Source organism: Nerophis ophidion, linkage group LG07, assembly GCF_033978795.1.
Source record: "Nerophis ophidion isolate RoL-2023_Sa linkage group LG07, RoL_Noph_v1.0, whole genome shotgun sequence".
Classification (NCBI taxonomy): Eukaryota; Metazoa; Chordata; class Actinopteri; order Syngnathiformes; family Syngnathidae; genus Nerophis; species Nerophis ophidion.
In genome coordinates, this window is record NC_084617.1 from 25419546 (window position 1) to 25433847 (window position 14302).

The following is a 14302-nucleotide window of genomic DNA, read 5'->3' on the forward strand; positions in this document are numbered from 1 at the left end:
CTATATTTCTGTATTGTACTACTATTAAATATCTTTACAATACTAACACTGCTATATATCTTTATTTTACTACTATATATTGTCATTATACTAACTGTCAGACTTGTCACTGACAGGTTGTTTATGTTTTAGGTTTTCCTCTGTATTTGTGCTCTTATTCTGGTTCAGTTTCCTGCTTGTCCCCCTGAGCTCTGTTTCCCCTCACCTGCGGCTGATTGCGCAGCCTAGCCTCACCAAGTGTCAATCAGCCGGCTGCTATTTATACCTGCCTCGCCTTCCAGTCAGTGCTAGAGTTTTCTTAACTATTTCCTGGTTCCTGTTTTCCTGCATTTTATTGTTGACATTAAAAGTCGTGTTTTCCTGCATAAAGCCTGCCATCTCTGCATCATGGGGTTTGTCACCAACACTTCCTGACACTAACACTACTACTATACATCTTCGTCTTACTACTATTTTATATGTTTATAATACTAACACTACTACTATACATCTTCATTTTACTACTATTATATATGTTTATAATACTAACACAACTACTGTACATCTTCATTTTACTACTATTATATCTTTATAATACTAACAAAATACTGTACATCTTCATTTTACTACTATTATATATGTTTAAAATGCTAACACAACTACTGTACATCTTAATTTTACTACTATTATATTTGTTTAAAATACTAACACAACTAATATACAGCTTCATTTACTACTATTATATATGTTTATAATCTATCACAACTACTATACAGTATATCTTCATTTTACTATTACTATATATGGTTATTACACTAACATGACGACTATACAGTATATCTTCATTTTACTACTACTATATATGGTTATTACACTAACACGACGACTATATATCTTTATAACTAACTGTCATGGCTGGTTGTACCAGGTTGTGCCTTTATGTTGCGTTTTATTAGTGTTCTTCTGTGTTTTGTGTTAGTTCCTGTCCGGTGCTTTTATTTTGGCGGCTTTTCCAGATTTGGTGTTTTTTTCTCCTGGCTGCTTCACTTCTGTCCCGAAGCATTTCTCCTCAGCTGTTTTCTGTTTGCAATCAAAACTAATTAAGTTGATCCTTTTCCCTTCCTTGGTAGTCGGGACATGATGGATTGTCTATGCACTGGTGACCATAGACCATCCTTGTGACGCCAAGATCAAGTACAGTACACTCCTTACATTTCCTGTAAGTCTTTTGCATTTTGTTTTGTTTTATCAAGAAATAAGTCATTTTTTACTGCACGTTGCTGCCTTCTGCATCCTCCGAAAATCTTCCACGGCACACCGTTTATTATCATATGTCTAACACTACTACTTTATAAAACTAACACTAATACTATATAATACTAACACTACTACTTTATAATACTAACACTACTACTATGTGATACTAACACTACTACTTTGTAATACTAACACTTCTACTATATAATACTAACACTACTACTATATAAAATTAACACTATTACTATTCAATAACACTACTACTATGAAATACTTTATAATACTAACACTACTACTATATAATACTAACACTATTATTATATAATACTAACACTACTACTTTATATCACGAACACTACTACTTTAGAATACTAACACTACTACTGTATAATACTAACACTATTATTATATAATACTAACACTATTACTTTATAATACTAACACTACTACTATATAATACAAACACTACTACTATATAATACTAACACTATTATTATATAATACTAACACTACTACTTTATAATACTACCACTACCACTATATAATAATAACACTATTACTTTATAACACTAACACTACTATTATATAGTACTAATACTACTACTATATAATACTAACACTACTACATAATGTTAATACTACTACTATATAATATTAACACTACTACTTTATAATACTAACACTACTAGTATGCAATACTAACACTACTACTACTACATAATATTAACACTACTACTACGTAATACTAACACTACTACTATACATCCTGTGGGCAGTACATCTAAGAAGGACAGCTCTAGACTTGAGAAACTGATCAGTTTCGGTTCTACAATGGGAATGAAACTGGACTCACTGGTGACGGTGGCAGAGAAGAGGACTGTTGAAAAACTAGTGAGCATCCTGGATGATGCCAGTCACCCTCTGCATAGTGTTATCAGTAGCCAGAGGAGCCTGTTCAGTGCTAGACTGCTTCATCCCAAGTGCAGGACTAATAGACTCAAGAACTCCTTTGTCCCACACGCCATTAGACTGTACAACTCCTCTCAGGAACGGGGGGCGGGGGGTACAAGGATGACAGGGGATTCAAAACATTAACAGTGCAATACGTTTTCATAACATGGTCACTACTGCCTACTTTCTCTTGTTATATTCTTATTTTACTGTTATACTGTTATTCCCATTGTTTTTATTCTTTTTGTAATATTTCTCTATTTTGTTTCCTTTTAAACCCCCATTATTTACTTTTTACTCTTTTTTTAAATCGATCTCAACTCTGTACACTGCTGCTGGAATTTTAATTTTCCTGAAGGAACTCACCTGAAGGAATCAATAAAGTACTATCTATCTATCTATCTATACAATACTAACACCACTACAACATAATACTAACACTACTACTAGATAATACTAACACTACTACTTTTAAATCTTTATAATACTAACACTACTACTATATAATACAAACACTACTACTACTACTACTACATAATACTAACACTACTACTAGATAATACTAACACAACTACTTCTATATATTTATAATACTAACACTACTACTATATAATAGTAACACTACTACAATATAATACTAAGACTACTTCTATATATCTTTATAATACTAACACTACTACTATATTATACTACTACTACTACTACTACTACCGGTATATATCGTTATAATACTAACACTGCTACTATATATCTTTATAATAGTAACACTGCTACTTCTATATCTTTATAATACTAACACTAATACTTATATATCTTTATAATAGTAACACTACTACTTCTATATCTTTATAATACTAACACTACTACTTATATATATCTATAATAGTAACACTACTACTACTATATATCTTTATAATACCAACACTACTACTATATTATACTACTACTACTACTACCGGTATATATCGTTATAATACTAACACTGCTACTATATATCTTTATAATACTAACACTACTACTTATATATATTTATAATAGTAACACTACTACTTCTATATCTTTATAATACCAACACTACTACTTCTATATTTTTATGATAGTAACACTACTAGTTTTATATCTTTATAGTACTAACACTACTACTTCTATATTTTTATGATAGGAACACTACTACTTCTATATCTTTATGATATTAACACTACTACTTCTATATTTTTATGATAGTAACACTACTACTTCTATATCTTTATAATACTAACACTACTACTTCTATATTTTTATGAAAGTACCACTACTACTTCTATATATTTATAATACTAACATGATTACTTCTATATCTCTCTTATTTTAACACTATTGCTAGTACTCATTCTGATGTTAATACTAGCAGTACTACTACTGGTATTAATACTACCACTGGTAGTACTACTTGTGTTAATACTGCCACTACTACTACCTATGGTGTAAATAGTACTACATTGGTACTACTACTGGTGTTAATATTACTGATAGTACTACTCTTTGTCTTAATATTACTATCAGTACGACTAAGTTTGTTAATACTTGTACCCCTAGTACAACTACTGGTGTTAATACTACCACTAGTACTACTACTTGTTTTAATACTACCACTGGCACTAGTAATTGTGTTAACACTACCACTAGTACTACTACTGGTGTCAATACTACTACTGGTGCTAATGCTACTGTAGTTCTACTACTTGTGTTAATACTAGTACTACTACTTGTGTTAATACTAGTACAACTACTGGTGGTAATACTAATACTAGTACTATGATTGTGTTACTACTAGTAGTACTATAACTGGTGTTGATACTACTAGTAGTACTATGATTGTATTAAAACTGCTGGTAGTACTATGACTGGTGTTAATACTATTGCTTGTACCATTACTGATGTTAATACTACTACTAGTACTATTACTGATGTTAATACTACTACACTGAGTAAGTGTATACAAGGCATGCACAAAAATCCTGGTCTTGAGTCACACAAGTATACAGGAGTACTCTCATCCAGTAACACCAGTAGTACTTTTACTAATATCCAGTTGTACTTGTACTCGTATTGTGTAGTACTTTTACCAGTATCCAATACTAGTGAGCTGTAGCACTGTAACTAGCTAGCATCCAGTGGTACTTTACTACTCTTCAGTAGTAAATTTACCAGTATCTGGTAGTACTTTTATGAATATTCATTAGTACTTTTACTAATATGCAGCAGTACCCTTGCTTGTATTCTGTAGTACTTGTATTAACATCCAGTACTAGTTTTCTCTAATACTTTCACTACTATTATGTAGTACTTTTGTTAGTATGAAGTACAGTACCAGAATAATTTAATTCTGTTGTACTTTCACTACTTTTACTACTATTCATTAGTACTTCTACTCCATCCATCCATCCTTTTTTTAACGCTTATTCCCTTTGGGGTCGCGGGGGGCGCTGGTGTCTATCTCAGCTACAATCAGGCGGAAAGCGGCGTACACCCTGGACAAGTCGCCACCTCATCGCTTCTACTCGTATATGAAAATGATTTTCATTACAGTCTCCTGAGTGTAAAAAAAGTGTAACGAATAAATAGATTGTTATAGGGTGTAATAATTTAGAAATTATGATAGTTACTTACCTGAAACTCCTCCCCCTTTTCTTTCACCTGCTCTATCTGCTGCTGCACTTCCTGGATGAGTTTCATGGCCTGAAGGTTTGACACACACACGCACAAACACACACACATTCACATGCACACACATGCACACACATGCACACACACACACACACACGCGTGCGCACACACTCAGCACCGAACGTGACGTCACGTGTTTTCCAGCAATTGCATTAACCAGGAACTTATGAATTGTTTTGAAGTTTAAAATTCGCAATGCGTCAGTGTGTGTGTTTATGTGCGTGTGTGTGTGTGTTTGTGTGTGTGTGTGTGTTCTTGTATTTCTACCCTTCTTGAGACATTAACAAGGAAAAGTAGCTTCCATATGAGGAGGTGTAAACAAGCGAGGACATAAATCATGGTCCCAATACAGAAAAGCATTGCATTTAATAGAGCAGTGGTTCTCAACCTTTTTTCAGTGATGTACCCCCTGTGAACATTTTTTTAATTAAAGTACCCCCTAATAAGAGCAAAACATTTTTGGTTGAAAAAAATAGATAAAGAAGTAAAATACAGCACTGTGTCATCAGTTTCTGGTTTATTAAATTGTATAGCAGTGCAAAATATTGCTCATTTGTAGTGGTCTTTCTTGAACTATTTGGAAAAAAAACACATAAAAATAATTAAAAACTTGTTGAAAAATAAACAAGTGATTCAATTATTAATAAAGATTTCAACACATAGAAGTAATTATCAACTTAAAGCAGGGGTCTCCGACACGCGGCCCGTGGGCCAATTGCGGTCCGCGAGACGTTATTTTGCGGCCCGCACATTGATATATAAATTTAGTGTTACTGTGTCCCGGGAGTTTTGGATGAATGGCACTTGACAGCGTCATATTTGTCATATTTGCTATAATTACCAACCCTCCCGAATTTTTCGGGAGACTCCGGAATTTCAAGTGTAAGCATTCCCGCGAACATCTGTCAGTTTTCACCCAAACAACAATGTTCAATGGGTGCCTTTTTGACACTGCCTTTGACGCCCTCTACAACTTGTACTAACAGCGTATCATTCCGGACATTCCTGTATTCGGCTTTTATGAACACAAGTCATAGCATCCACCTTTTCATCAAACATACAGCATACAGTCTCAGCCACACGTTCTGTAAGGTTTCTGCAAACACTTGTCAGTGACTGCAAGGCATACTTAGAGATCACACCGACAGTGGCTGTATAAACAAGTTAATCACTGTTACAAATATGCGCCACACTGTGAACCCACATCAAAGAAGAATGACAAACACATTTCGGGAGAACATCTGCATCGTAACACAACATAAACACAACAGAACAAATACCCAGAATCCCATGCAGCCTTATCTCTTCCGGGCCACAATATACACCCCCGCTACCACCAACAACCCCCTCAACCACTCCCCCCTACCCATGAGTTAGGGCTGCAAGGTGTTCTGGGTATTTGTTCTGTTGTGTTTATGTTGTGGTACAGTGCGGATGTTCTCCCAAAATGTGTTTGTCATTCTGGTTTGGTGTGTGTTCACAGTGTGGCCCACATTTGTAACAGTGATAAACTTCTTTATACGGCCACCCTCAGTGTGGCCTGTATGGCTGTTGATCAAGTATGTCTTGCAGTCACTCACGTGTATTCACACGTCTCTTGCGGTATGTAATTAGGCCGACACGCTGTTAACATGATGTAATGTCAGAAGCGATGACATGTAGAGGACGTTAAAGGCCGTGCTAAGACGGCACACTTATTATATTGTTGACTGGGTGAAAATCAGGACAATTTTTTAGAGAACGCTCACCCCGGAAAATTGTCGGGAGGTGCACTGAAATTCGGGAGTCTACTGTAAAAATGGGGAGGGTTGGCTAGTATGTTGCTAGGGCGGGAAAGCCATTCAAAGAATGGGAATTCATTAAAACGTGCATGTTAGATTTTTTTTAAGAAATCTTTTCTTGCGGCCCAGCCTCACCCAGTGTCTGCATCCAGTGGCCCCAGGCAAGTTGAGTTTGAGACCCCTGACTTAAAGTGTCCTCTTTGGGGATTGTAATAGAGATCCATCTGGTTTTATGAACTTAATTCTAAACATTTCTTCACAAAAAAATAAATCTTTAACATTATGGAACACGTCCACAAAAAATCTAGCTGTCAACACTGAATATTGCATTGTTTCATTTTTTTCACAGTTTATGAACTTACATTCATATTTTGTTGAAGTATTATTCAATAAATATATTTTCAAAGGATTTTTGAATTGTTGCTATTTTTAGAATATTTTTGAAAAAATCTCACCTACCCCTTGGCATACCTTCAAGTACCCCCAAGGGTACGCGTACCCCCATTTGAGAACCACTGTAATAGTCTGAAAGTCTAATTTGCTCCCCTGGTGGTGAAATCTATCAAACTGAGGGTGGTCCCAAAAAGGAGGGATTTTTCTAATTGACTGTGTCGGTTTTAAAAGTGCTCCCCCTCTGGTCAACATATGTAATAACAAGTGTGTGTAAATAATTTAAATCCGCCCCCTTTGCCCAATATTAATAATTAATAAAATATATAAATATGTATATGAAGTCATTGTAACAACTTGAAGTAAATAATGCAGATTACAATTTTTTTTTTATTTAAAAAAAACAAACTAAAAGCAGTCTTTTTCTCACAATGTGTTAACTTGTTTCTTACAAAATTGGGAACAATTTCACTTTTTCTTTTGGTTTCTGTAATATTGCAATATTTTCTTGTAAAATCATTACTTTTTTATGTACAATTATTACTTTTTAATAAAAAATGGTGACATTTGTCTTATAAAATTCTGACTTTTACCACAATATTGCCCATTTTTTGTTGTTCTATTAAAATACTGACATTTTGGGTGTAAAATTATGACTTTTGTCATCATTTTGCCAAGTAAAATTCCGATCATTATTATAACATTGCCAACATTTTAAAGTTTCCTTATAAAATTGTAACTTTTGTCAAGTAAAATTACGACTCTTTTCATAAAATTGCCAACATTTTAAGCTTTTTCTTGTAAAATTGAGACCGTTATTGAGCAAAATTCCAACTTCTATCATAATACTGCACAAATGTTCAGTTTTTCTTGTCAAATTTTGACTTGCGTTAAGTAAAATGACGACTTTTATTATAATACTGCCCACATTCTAAGTTTTTCTTGTGTAATTCCAACTCATTTTTACAAACAAGCTTTTTTATATTTGCATAGTACAATATATTGCCAAAAGCATTTGGCCACTCATCCAAATGATCAAAATCAGGTGTCCTAATCATTTGGCCTGGCCACAGGTGTATACAATCAAGCACTTAGGCATTTGTGAAAGAATGGTCCGCTCTCAGTGATTTCCAGCGTGGAACTGTCATAGAACGCCACCTGTGCAACAAATCCAGTCGTGAAATCTCCTCTCTCCTAAATATTCCAAAGTCAAAAGTCAGCTTTGTTATAAGAAAATGGAAGAGTTTTGGAACAACAGCAACTCAGCCACGATGTGGATAGGCCACATAAACTGACAGCGGAGGAACTATGGTGTGGGTCTGTTTTTCAGGAGTTGGGCTTGGCCCCTTAGTTCCAGTGAAACTTTGAATGCTCCAGGATACCAAAACAGTTTGGACAATTCCATGCTCCCAACCTTGGGAGAACAGTTTGGAGCGGGCCCCTTCCTCTTCCATCATGACTGTGCACCAGTGCACAGAGAAAGATCCATAAAGATACGAATGACAGAGTCTGGTGTGGAGGAACTTGACTGGCCTGCTCAGAGTCCTGACCTGAACCTGATAGAACACCTTTGGGATGATTTAGAACGAAGACTGAGAGCCAGGCCATCTCGACCAACATCAGTGTGTGATCTCAGCAATGCGCTTTTGGAAGAATGGTGGAAAATACCTACAAACACACTCCGCAACCTTGTGGACAGCCTTCCCAGAAGAGTTGAAGCTGTAATAGCTGCAAGAGGTGGACCCACATCATATTGAACCCTATGGGTTAGGAATGGGATGGCACTTCAAGTTCATATGTGAGTCAAGGCAGGTGGCCCAATACTTTTGGAAATATAGTATATCTATATATCATTTATTTTTAGGAGGTCTCAAGAAGGTAGCACATACAAGAATGTGTGCGTGTGTGTGTGTGTTGACACAAGACAGAATAGAGTTCCGATTTTGCGCAATCACTCGATTATTAAACGAACTCTTCCTCCTCGTCCGTGACATTATTGTTAAAACATGTCGCGCTTCTCACCAAAATCACTTGGTCCTCGCAGGCCTGGATCCGGCCCAGAAGCTGCAGGTGAGTCTGCTGCGCGGTGCTGGACTCGCTGACCCCCAGGTGCGTGAGAAGCGCGCGCAGCAGCCGGTGCAGCGCGCCAAAGTCCACCACGCCCGCGCGGGGGGTCCCGAAAGCCAATTCTAGCAACTCTTTGAACGTGACGTCGTCCTGCGACATCTCGACTGCATGAAGTGTGTACGTGTACATGTGATACACTGCGTCCACGGTCGCTAGGCAACGTGAGGTGCGTTCACTGGACGCAGGAAGAAGCAGATGTGTAAAAACTTAGTAAAGTTACTGTGTGTTCACTGTGTTGTATAACAATGCAAAAACGTGAATGACTATAGTTAAGTTATGTTGTCAATCAACAAATGTAGTAAAGTATTATATGTTATACAAATATAGTAGTCATGTTGTACAGAATGTAGTAAAGTTATAGTGCATAAAAATATAGTAGTTATGTTGTATTGAAATGTAGTAAAGTTACAGTGCATAAAAATATGGTATTCATGTTGTATAGAAATTCTGTAAAGTTATTGTGCATAAAAATATAGTAGTCATGTTGTATAGAAATGTAGTAAAGTATTATGTGGTATAAAAACATAGTAGTCATGTTGTATAGAAATGTAGTCAAGTATTAAGGTGTATAACAGGGGTCAGGAACCTTTTTGGCTGAGAGAGCCAAGAAGCCAAATATTTTTAAATGTATTTCTATAAGAGCCATATAATATTTTTTGTAATAACATTGTTATTCTGAAGCTAACTGGAGGGGGGCGTGGCTTGCGGGCCTGCATTGAAGCGAGGTGTTGCCAGGATCAGCCTCGAAATCAGCGACAGTTGCATAGATGGCCCATCTGGGCCTTGTTATCTAATCACCTGCCGCTCGGTTATAAGCAGCAGCCAGGAGGAGAGACGGGGTTGGAGCTGGAGCCAAAGCACAAGCGAGGTTGAAAGACAAAAAGACAATTGCTGGAAAGCAACTGAGAGACTTATTGAAAAATAAAACAATATTGTAACCCTGAAACAGGCTCTAATGTTGGTGCTTGGTGGTCTGAAGAACCCCCAAGAGGGCAAGCCCTACAATAACCAATAATAAATAAAGAAGTTCCTACCATTAACGTAACTTCTTAAACAGGTGCGGTAGAGAACGGATGGACGGATTAAAAATGCATGAGAATAGAGAACATTATTTTTAACACTGTGATTACAAGTGGAATTGTTCATCACTTATCGTGTTAAGCAATGTCAGCTCAGATTTATCCAAGAGCCAGACGCACTCATCAAAAGAGCCACATCTGGCTCTAGAGCCATAGGTTCCCTACCCCATGTGTATAACACATAGTAGTCATGTTGTATAGAAATGTAGTAAAGTATTATGTGGTGTAAAAATATAGTAGTCATTAGGGGTGTGGGAGAAAATCGATCCGAATACGAATCGAATCAAATATGTTGTGCGATTCAGAATCGATTCTCATTTTTTTATAAATCGATTTTTTTATTCTTTATTTTTTTTATCATTCCAACAAACCACTACACAGCAATACCATAACAATGCAATCCAATTCCAAACACACAACTGACCCAGCAACACTCAGAACTGCAATAAACAGAGCAATTGAGAGGAGACACAAACACGACACAGAACAAATCAAAAGTAGTGAAACAAAAATGAATATTATCAACAGTATTAAAATTAGTTGTAATTTCAGCATAGCAGTGATTAAAAATCCCTCATTTACATTATCATTAGACATTTATAAAAATAATTAAAAAAAGAACAATAGTGTCATAGTGGCTTACACTTGCATCGCATCTCATAAGCTTGACAACACACTGTGTCCAATGTTTTCAGAAAGATAAATTAAGTCCTATTTTTGGTTCGTTTCATAGTTAAAACAAATTTACATTATTGCAATCAGTTGTAAAACATTGTCCTTTACAATTATAAAAGCTTTTTTTTTTTTTAATCTACTACTGTGCTAGCATGTCAGCAGACTGGGGTAGATCCTGCTGAAATCCTATGCAATGAATGAATACAGAGTCGTTTTGAATCGGAAAAATATCGTTTTTGAATCGAGAATCGCGTTGAATCGAAAAAATCGATATATTATCGAATCGTGACCCCAAGAATCGGTATTGAATCGAATCGTGGGACACCCAAAGATTCACAGCCCTAGTAGTCATGTTGTGTAGAAATGTAGTAAAGTATTATGTGGTATTAAATATAGTAGTCATATTGTATAGAAATGTAGTAAAGTTGTTGTGGATAAAAATATATTAATTAGATTAGATAGTACTTTATTTATTCCATCAGGAGAGTTCCTTCAGGAAAATTACAGTTTTCAGCACAATCCCATTCAAGATCAGACAAACATGACAGGGAGACAGAACAGGATCGCTGACGGGTGTGCCGGCTTCCAGCGCCCCTTACAAAAAAGATGAGATACAGGGAAACAAGGTGGGGGGAAAGGGAGAAAAAAATAGAAGATTAAAATAAAATTAAAAAATCGGTCTTAGCCTGGGCCCCGGAGAGGGAGTGCAGACTGAGGCCAAGGGAAAAAAACAACTCATAGCCATAGTACACAGCCCTCTTCCATGTGTGTAAGAGGGAAACATCAAACATCAAAGAACACAGAGGACATTAAAGCCATTAAAGCAGCAGATACAAGCAGACACTTCTACATACAGCTATGAATAAAAAGTAAAAGAAACATATCCACTGTGGTGGCCTCTGCGGTGTTCCACGCCATCGTCCGCTGGGAAGGAGGGAGCATGGCCAGAGACAGGAGCAGACCCAACAAAGCAACCAAGACAGCCGACTCCACTCTCGGCCAGTGTCCAGTCCGCATGGATGAGCAAGGATACGTCCAAGGTGACTGAGGTGTCCGACACCTGCTCACCCAGCCAAGACACTGCGAAGCCTCACCGTCCCAGCGCTCAGTGCTAGCTAATGTTGTATGGAATGTAGTAGTTATGTTGTATTGTGAAGTGAATTATATTTAAATAGCGCTTTTCTCTAGTAACTCAAAGCGCTTTACATAGTGAAACCCAATATCTAAGTTACATTTAAACCAGTGTGGGTGGCACCGGGAGCAGGTGGGTAAAGTGTCTTGCCCAAGGACACAACAGCAGTGACTAGGATGGCGGAAGCGAGGCTCGAACCTGGAACCCTCAAGTTGCTGGCACGGCCGCTCTACCAACCGAGCTATATAAATGTAAAGTTGTATAAAAAGTGTATGTTAAATAAAAATAAAGAAGTTATTTCGTATACAAATTAAGTAATTAAGTTGTATAAAATGTACTAAAGTTAAATTGTATAACCATATTTTAGATATCTTGTATTAAATGTACTTAAGTGAATTTGTAAAAACATATATTGGTTATGTTGTATAAAAATATAGTTTTGTTGTATAAACATTTAGTAAAGTTATAACATGTAAAAGTATATTAAAGTTATGTTGTATAAAAATATATGATGTAAACCACTGTAGTAAAGCTATGGAAAATACAAATAAACGTCATATAACACTGTATTAAAGTTATGTCATGTCAAAATATATTAAAGTTATGTTGTAGGTTGGAGGTTTAGGTTGGATAAAAATATATGTAGTGAATGTTAATTATATTTATATAGCGCTTTTCTCTAGTAAATCAAAGCGCTTTTACACAGTCAAACCCAATATCTAAGTTTAATTTACAACCAATGTGGGTGGCACTGGGAGCAGGTGGGTAAAGTGTCTTGCCCAAGGACACAACGGCAGTGATTAGGATGGCGGAAGCGGGGATCGATCCTGGAACCCTCAAGTTGCTGGCACGGCCACTCTACCAACCGAGCTATACCGCCCCACAGTTTATTAATGTTGTGTTGTATAAAAATGTAGTAAAGGTATTTTAAATACAAATAGTTATGTCATAAACATGAAATTAAGTTGGATAAAAATATATTAAATATGTTTTTGTCATCTTTATTGGAAACTTCAATTGGCTTTGTTTGTCTTTTCCCTTCTTGGCATCAACAAGTGACGCGTTTAAACAAACAGGAGGTGATGTGTTCAAAACAGGAAGTGATGCATTCAAACAGGAAGTGATGCGTTCAAACAGAAAGTGAAAGTTCAGAGCAGCTCAGATTCCCTTCTTCAAGTGCAAAAAGACTGTTCCCATCATCCCTCATGCCTTCCGGTCCGTAGACACGCATCTCGCCATCAGATGCTGTCGTAGTCCGAGTCCCGGCAGGTGGAGCGTGCATGTTGCTCGGCCGAGAAGAAGGTGAGCGTGCCCAGGAAGCCGACGACCACCAGAATGAGCAGCTGCCAGTGCAGCAACAGGAAGTTGCTGTAGAAGAACGCCAAAGCTGCCAGGATGGACTGAGGAGACAAGATGGCGGATGAGCGGACAGGCACCCCTCTTGCGAGGACTTGAAGGGCACACCTGGATGAATTTGAAAATGGCGAAGGCGGGGGCGCTGTTGTCTCTGAAGGTGAAGCCGATGATGCTGAGGAGCTGCGTGTTGAAGCAGCTGTCGCCGAAACCCAACAGGAAGCTGCACAGCAAGGCCACACCCACACTGGAACACGACACACAAACACACAGTTCAGGAATCAAACTGCCACTTTATCAGGAACCAGATTTCCCTAATGAAGTGGCCACAGCGTGTAGTTGGGCGTCACCTGGGCTCCAGGAAGGCCCGCAGGTCGGTCCCCGACTCGGGCGCCAGCGGAGCATCGTTGGCGATGTTGAGGAAAATGAGGTAGAACGCCACATAGTGAGTGACCAGGCCCAGCAGCACCACCGGGCTCCTCCCGAAGCGGTTGCACTTGTCCAGCAACCCGAACACGCTCCCTCCTGGCGAGGGACACCCGGCTGGGTCAAAGTTCACAGGAGAGTGGGTGTCCGTGCCGCAGGCTCACCTAAGATCTCCCCCAGGCCGATGCAGATGCCCGAGATTCCGATCAGACTCTTAGCATCTTGACCGAAGCGTGTCATGGCGCCGACGCACGTGCCGTACACGACGCTGTAGAAGGTGAGTTCCAAACCTGCGGGATTGACAATCCGTGACCAATCAGGGCCGGACTTTCCCGTAAAGCGGGGAGGCGCCACACACACCTGTGTAGGCGATGCACAGGCTGAGCAGCAGCATCTCCTTGGTGGCCAACAGCTTGCATGCCTGCACTGTGAGGGATAACATGAAG

General features: G+C 37.9%; 2 protein-coding genes across 4 annotated transcripts in view; both read right to left on the reverse strand.

Annotated features, from left to right (window-relative positions):
* The window catches only part of LOC133556127 (uncharacterized), a 34097-nt gene extending 24770 nt beyond the window's left edge, over nt 1-9327 (reverse strand). For all 3 annotated transcript variants that reach the window (XR_009807457.1, XR_009807456.1, XM_061905757.1), the window contains exons 1-2: nt 9087-9327; nt 4837-4905 (exon numbers count right to left, since the gene is read on the reverse strand). Coding sequence is in view for 1 of the 3 variants with exons in the window: in XM_061905757.1 (XP_061761741.1) it covers nt 4837-4905; nt 9087-9320 (303 nt within the window). In the remaining 2 variants the exon portion in view is untranslated. The remainder of the gene's footprint in view (nt 1-4836; nt 4906-9086) is intronic.
* Nucleotides 9328-13062: 3735 nt separating this feature from the next.
* The window catches only part of mfsd11 (major facilitator superfamily domain containing 11), a 10281-nt gene continuing 9041 nt past the window's right edge, over nt 13063-14302 (reverse strand). The window contains exons 10-14 of the mRNA XM_061905761.1: nt 14217-14282; nt 14021-14146; nt 13781-13955; nt 13542-13677; nt 13063-13477 (exon numbers count right to left, since the gene is read on the reverse strand). Of these exons, the coding sequence (XP_061761745.1) occupies nt 13316-13477; nt 13542-13677; nt 13781-13955; nt 14021-14146; nt 14217-14282 (665 nt within the window). The 3' untranslated portion in view covers nt 13063-13315. The remainder of the gene's footprint in view (nt 13478-13541; nt 13678-13780; nt 13956-14020; nt 14147-14216; nt 14283-14302) is intronic.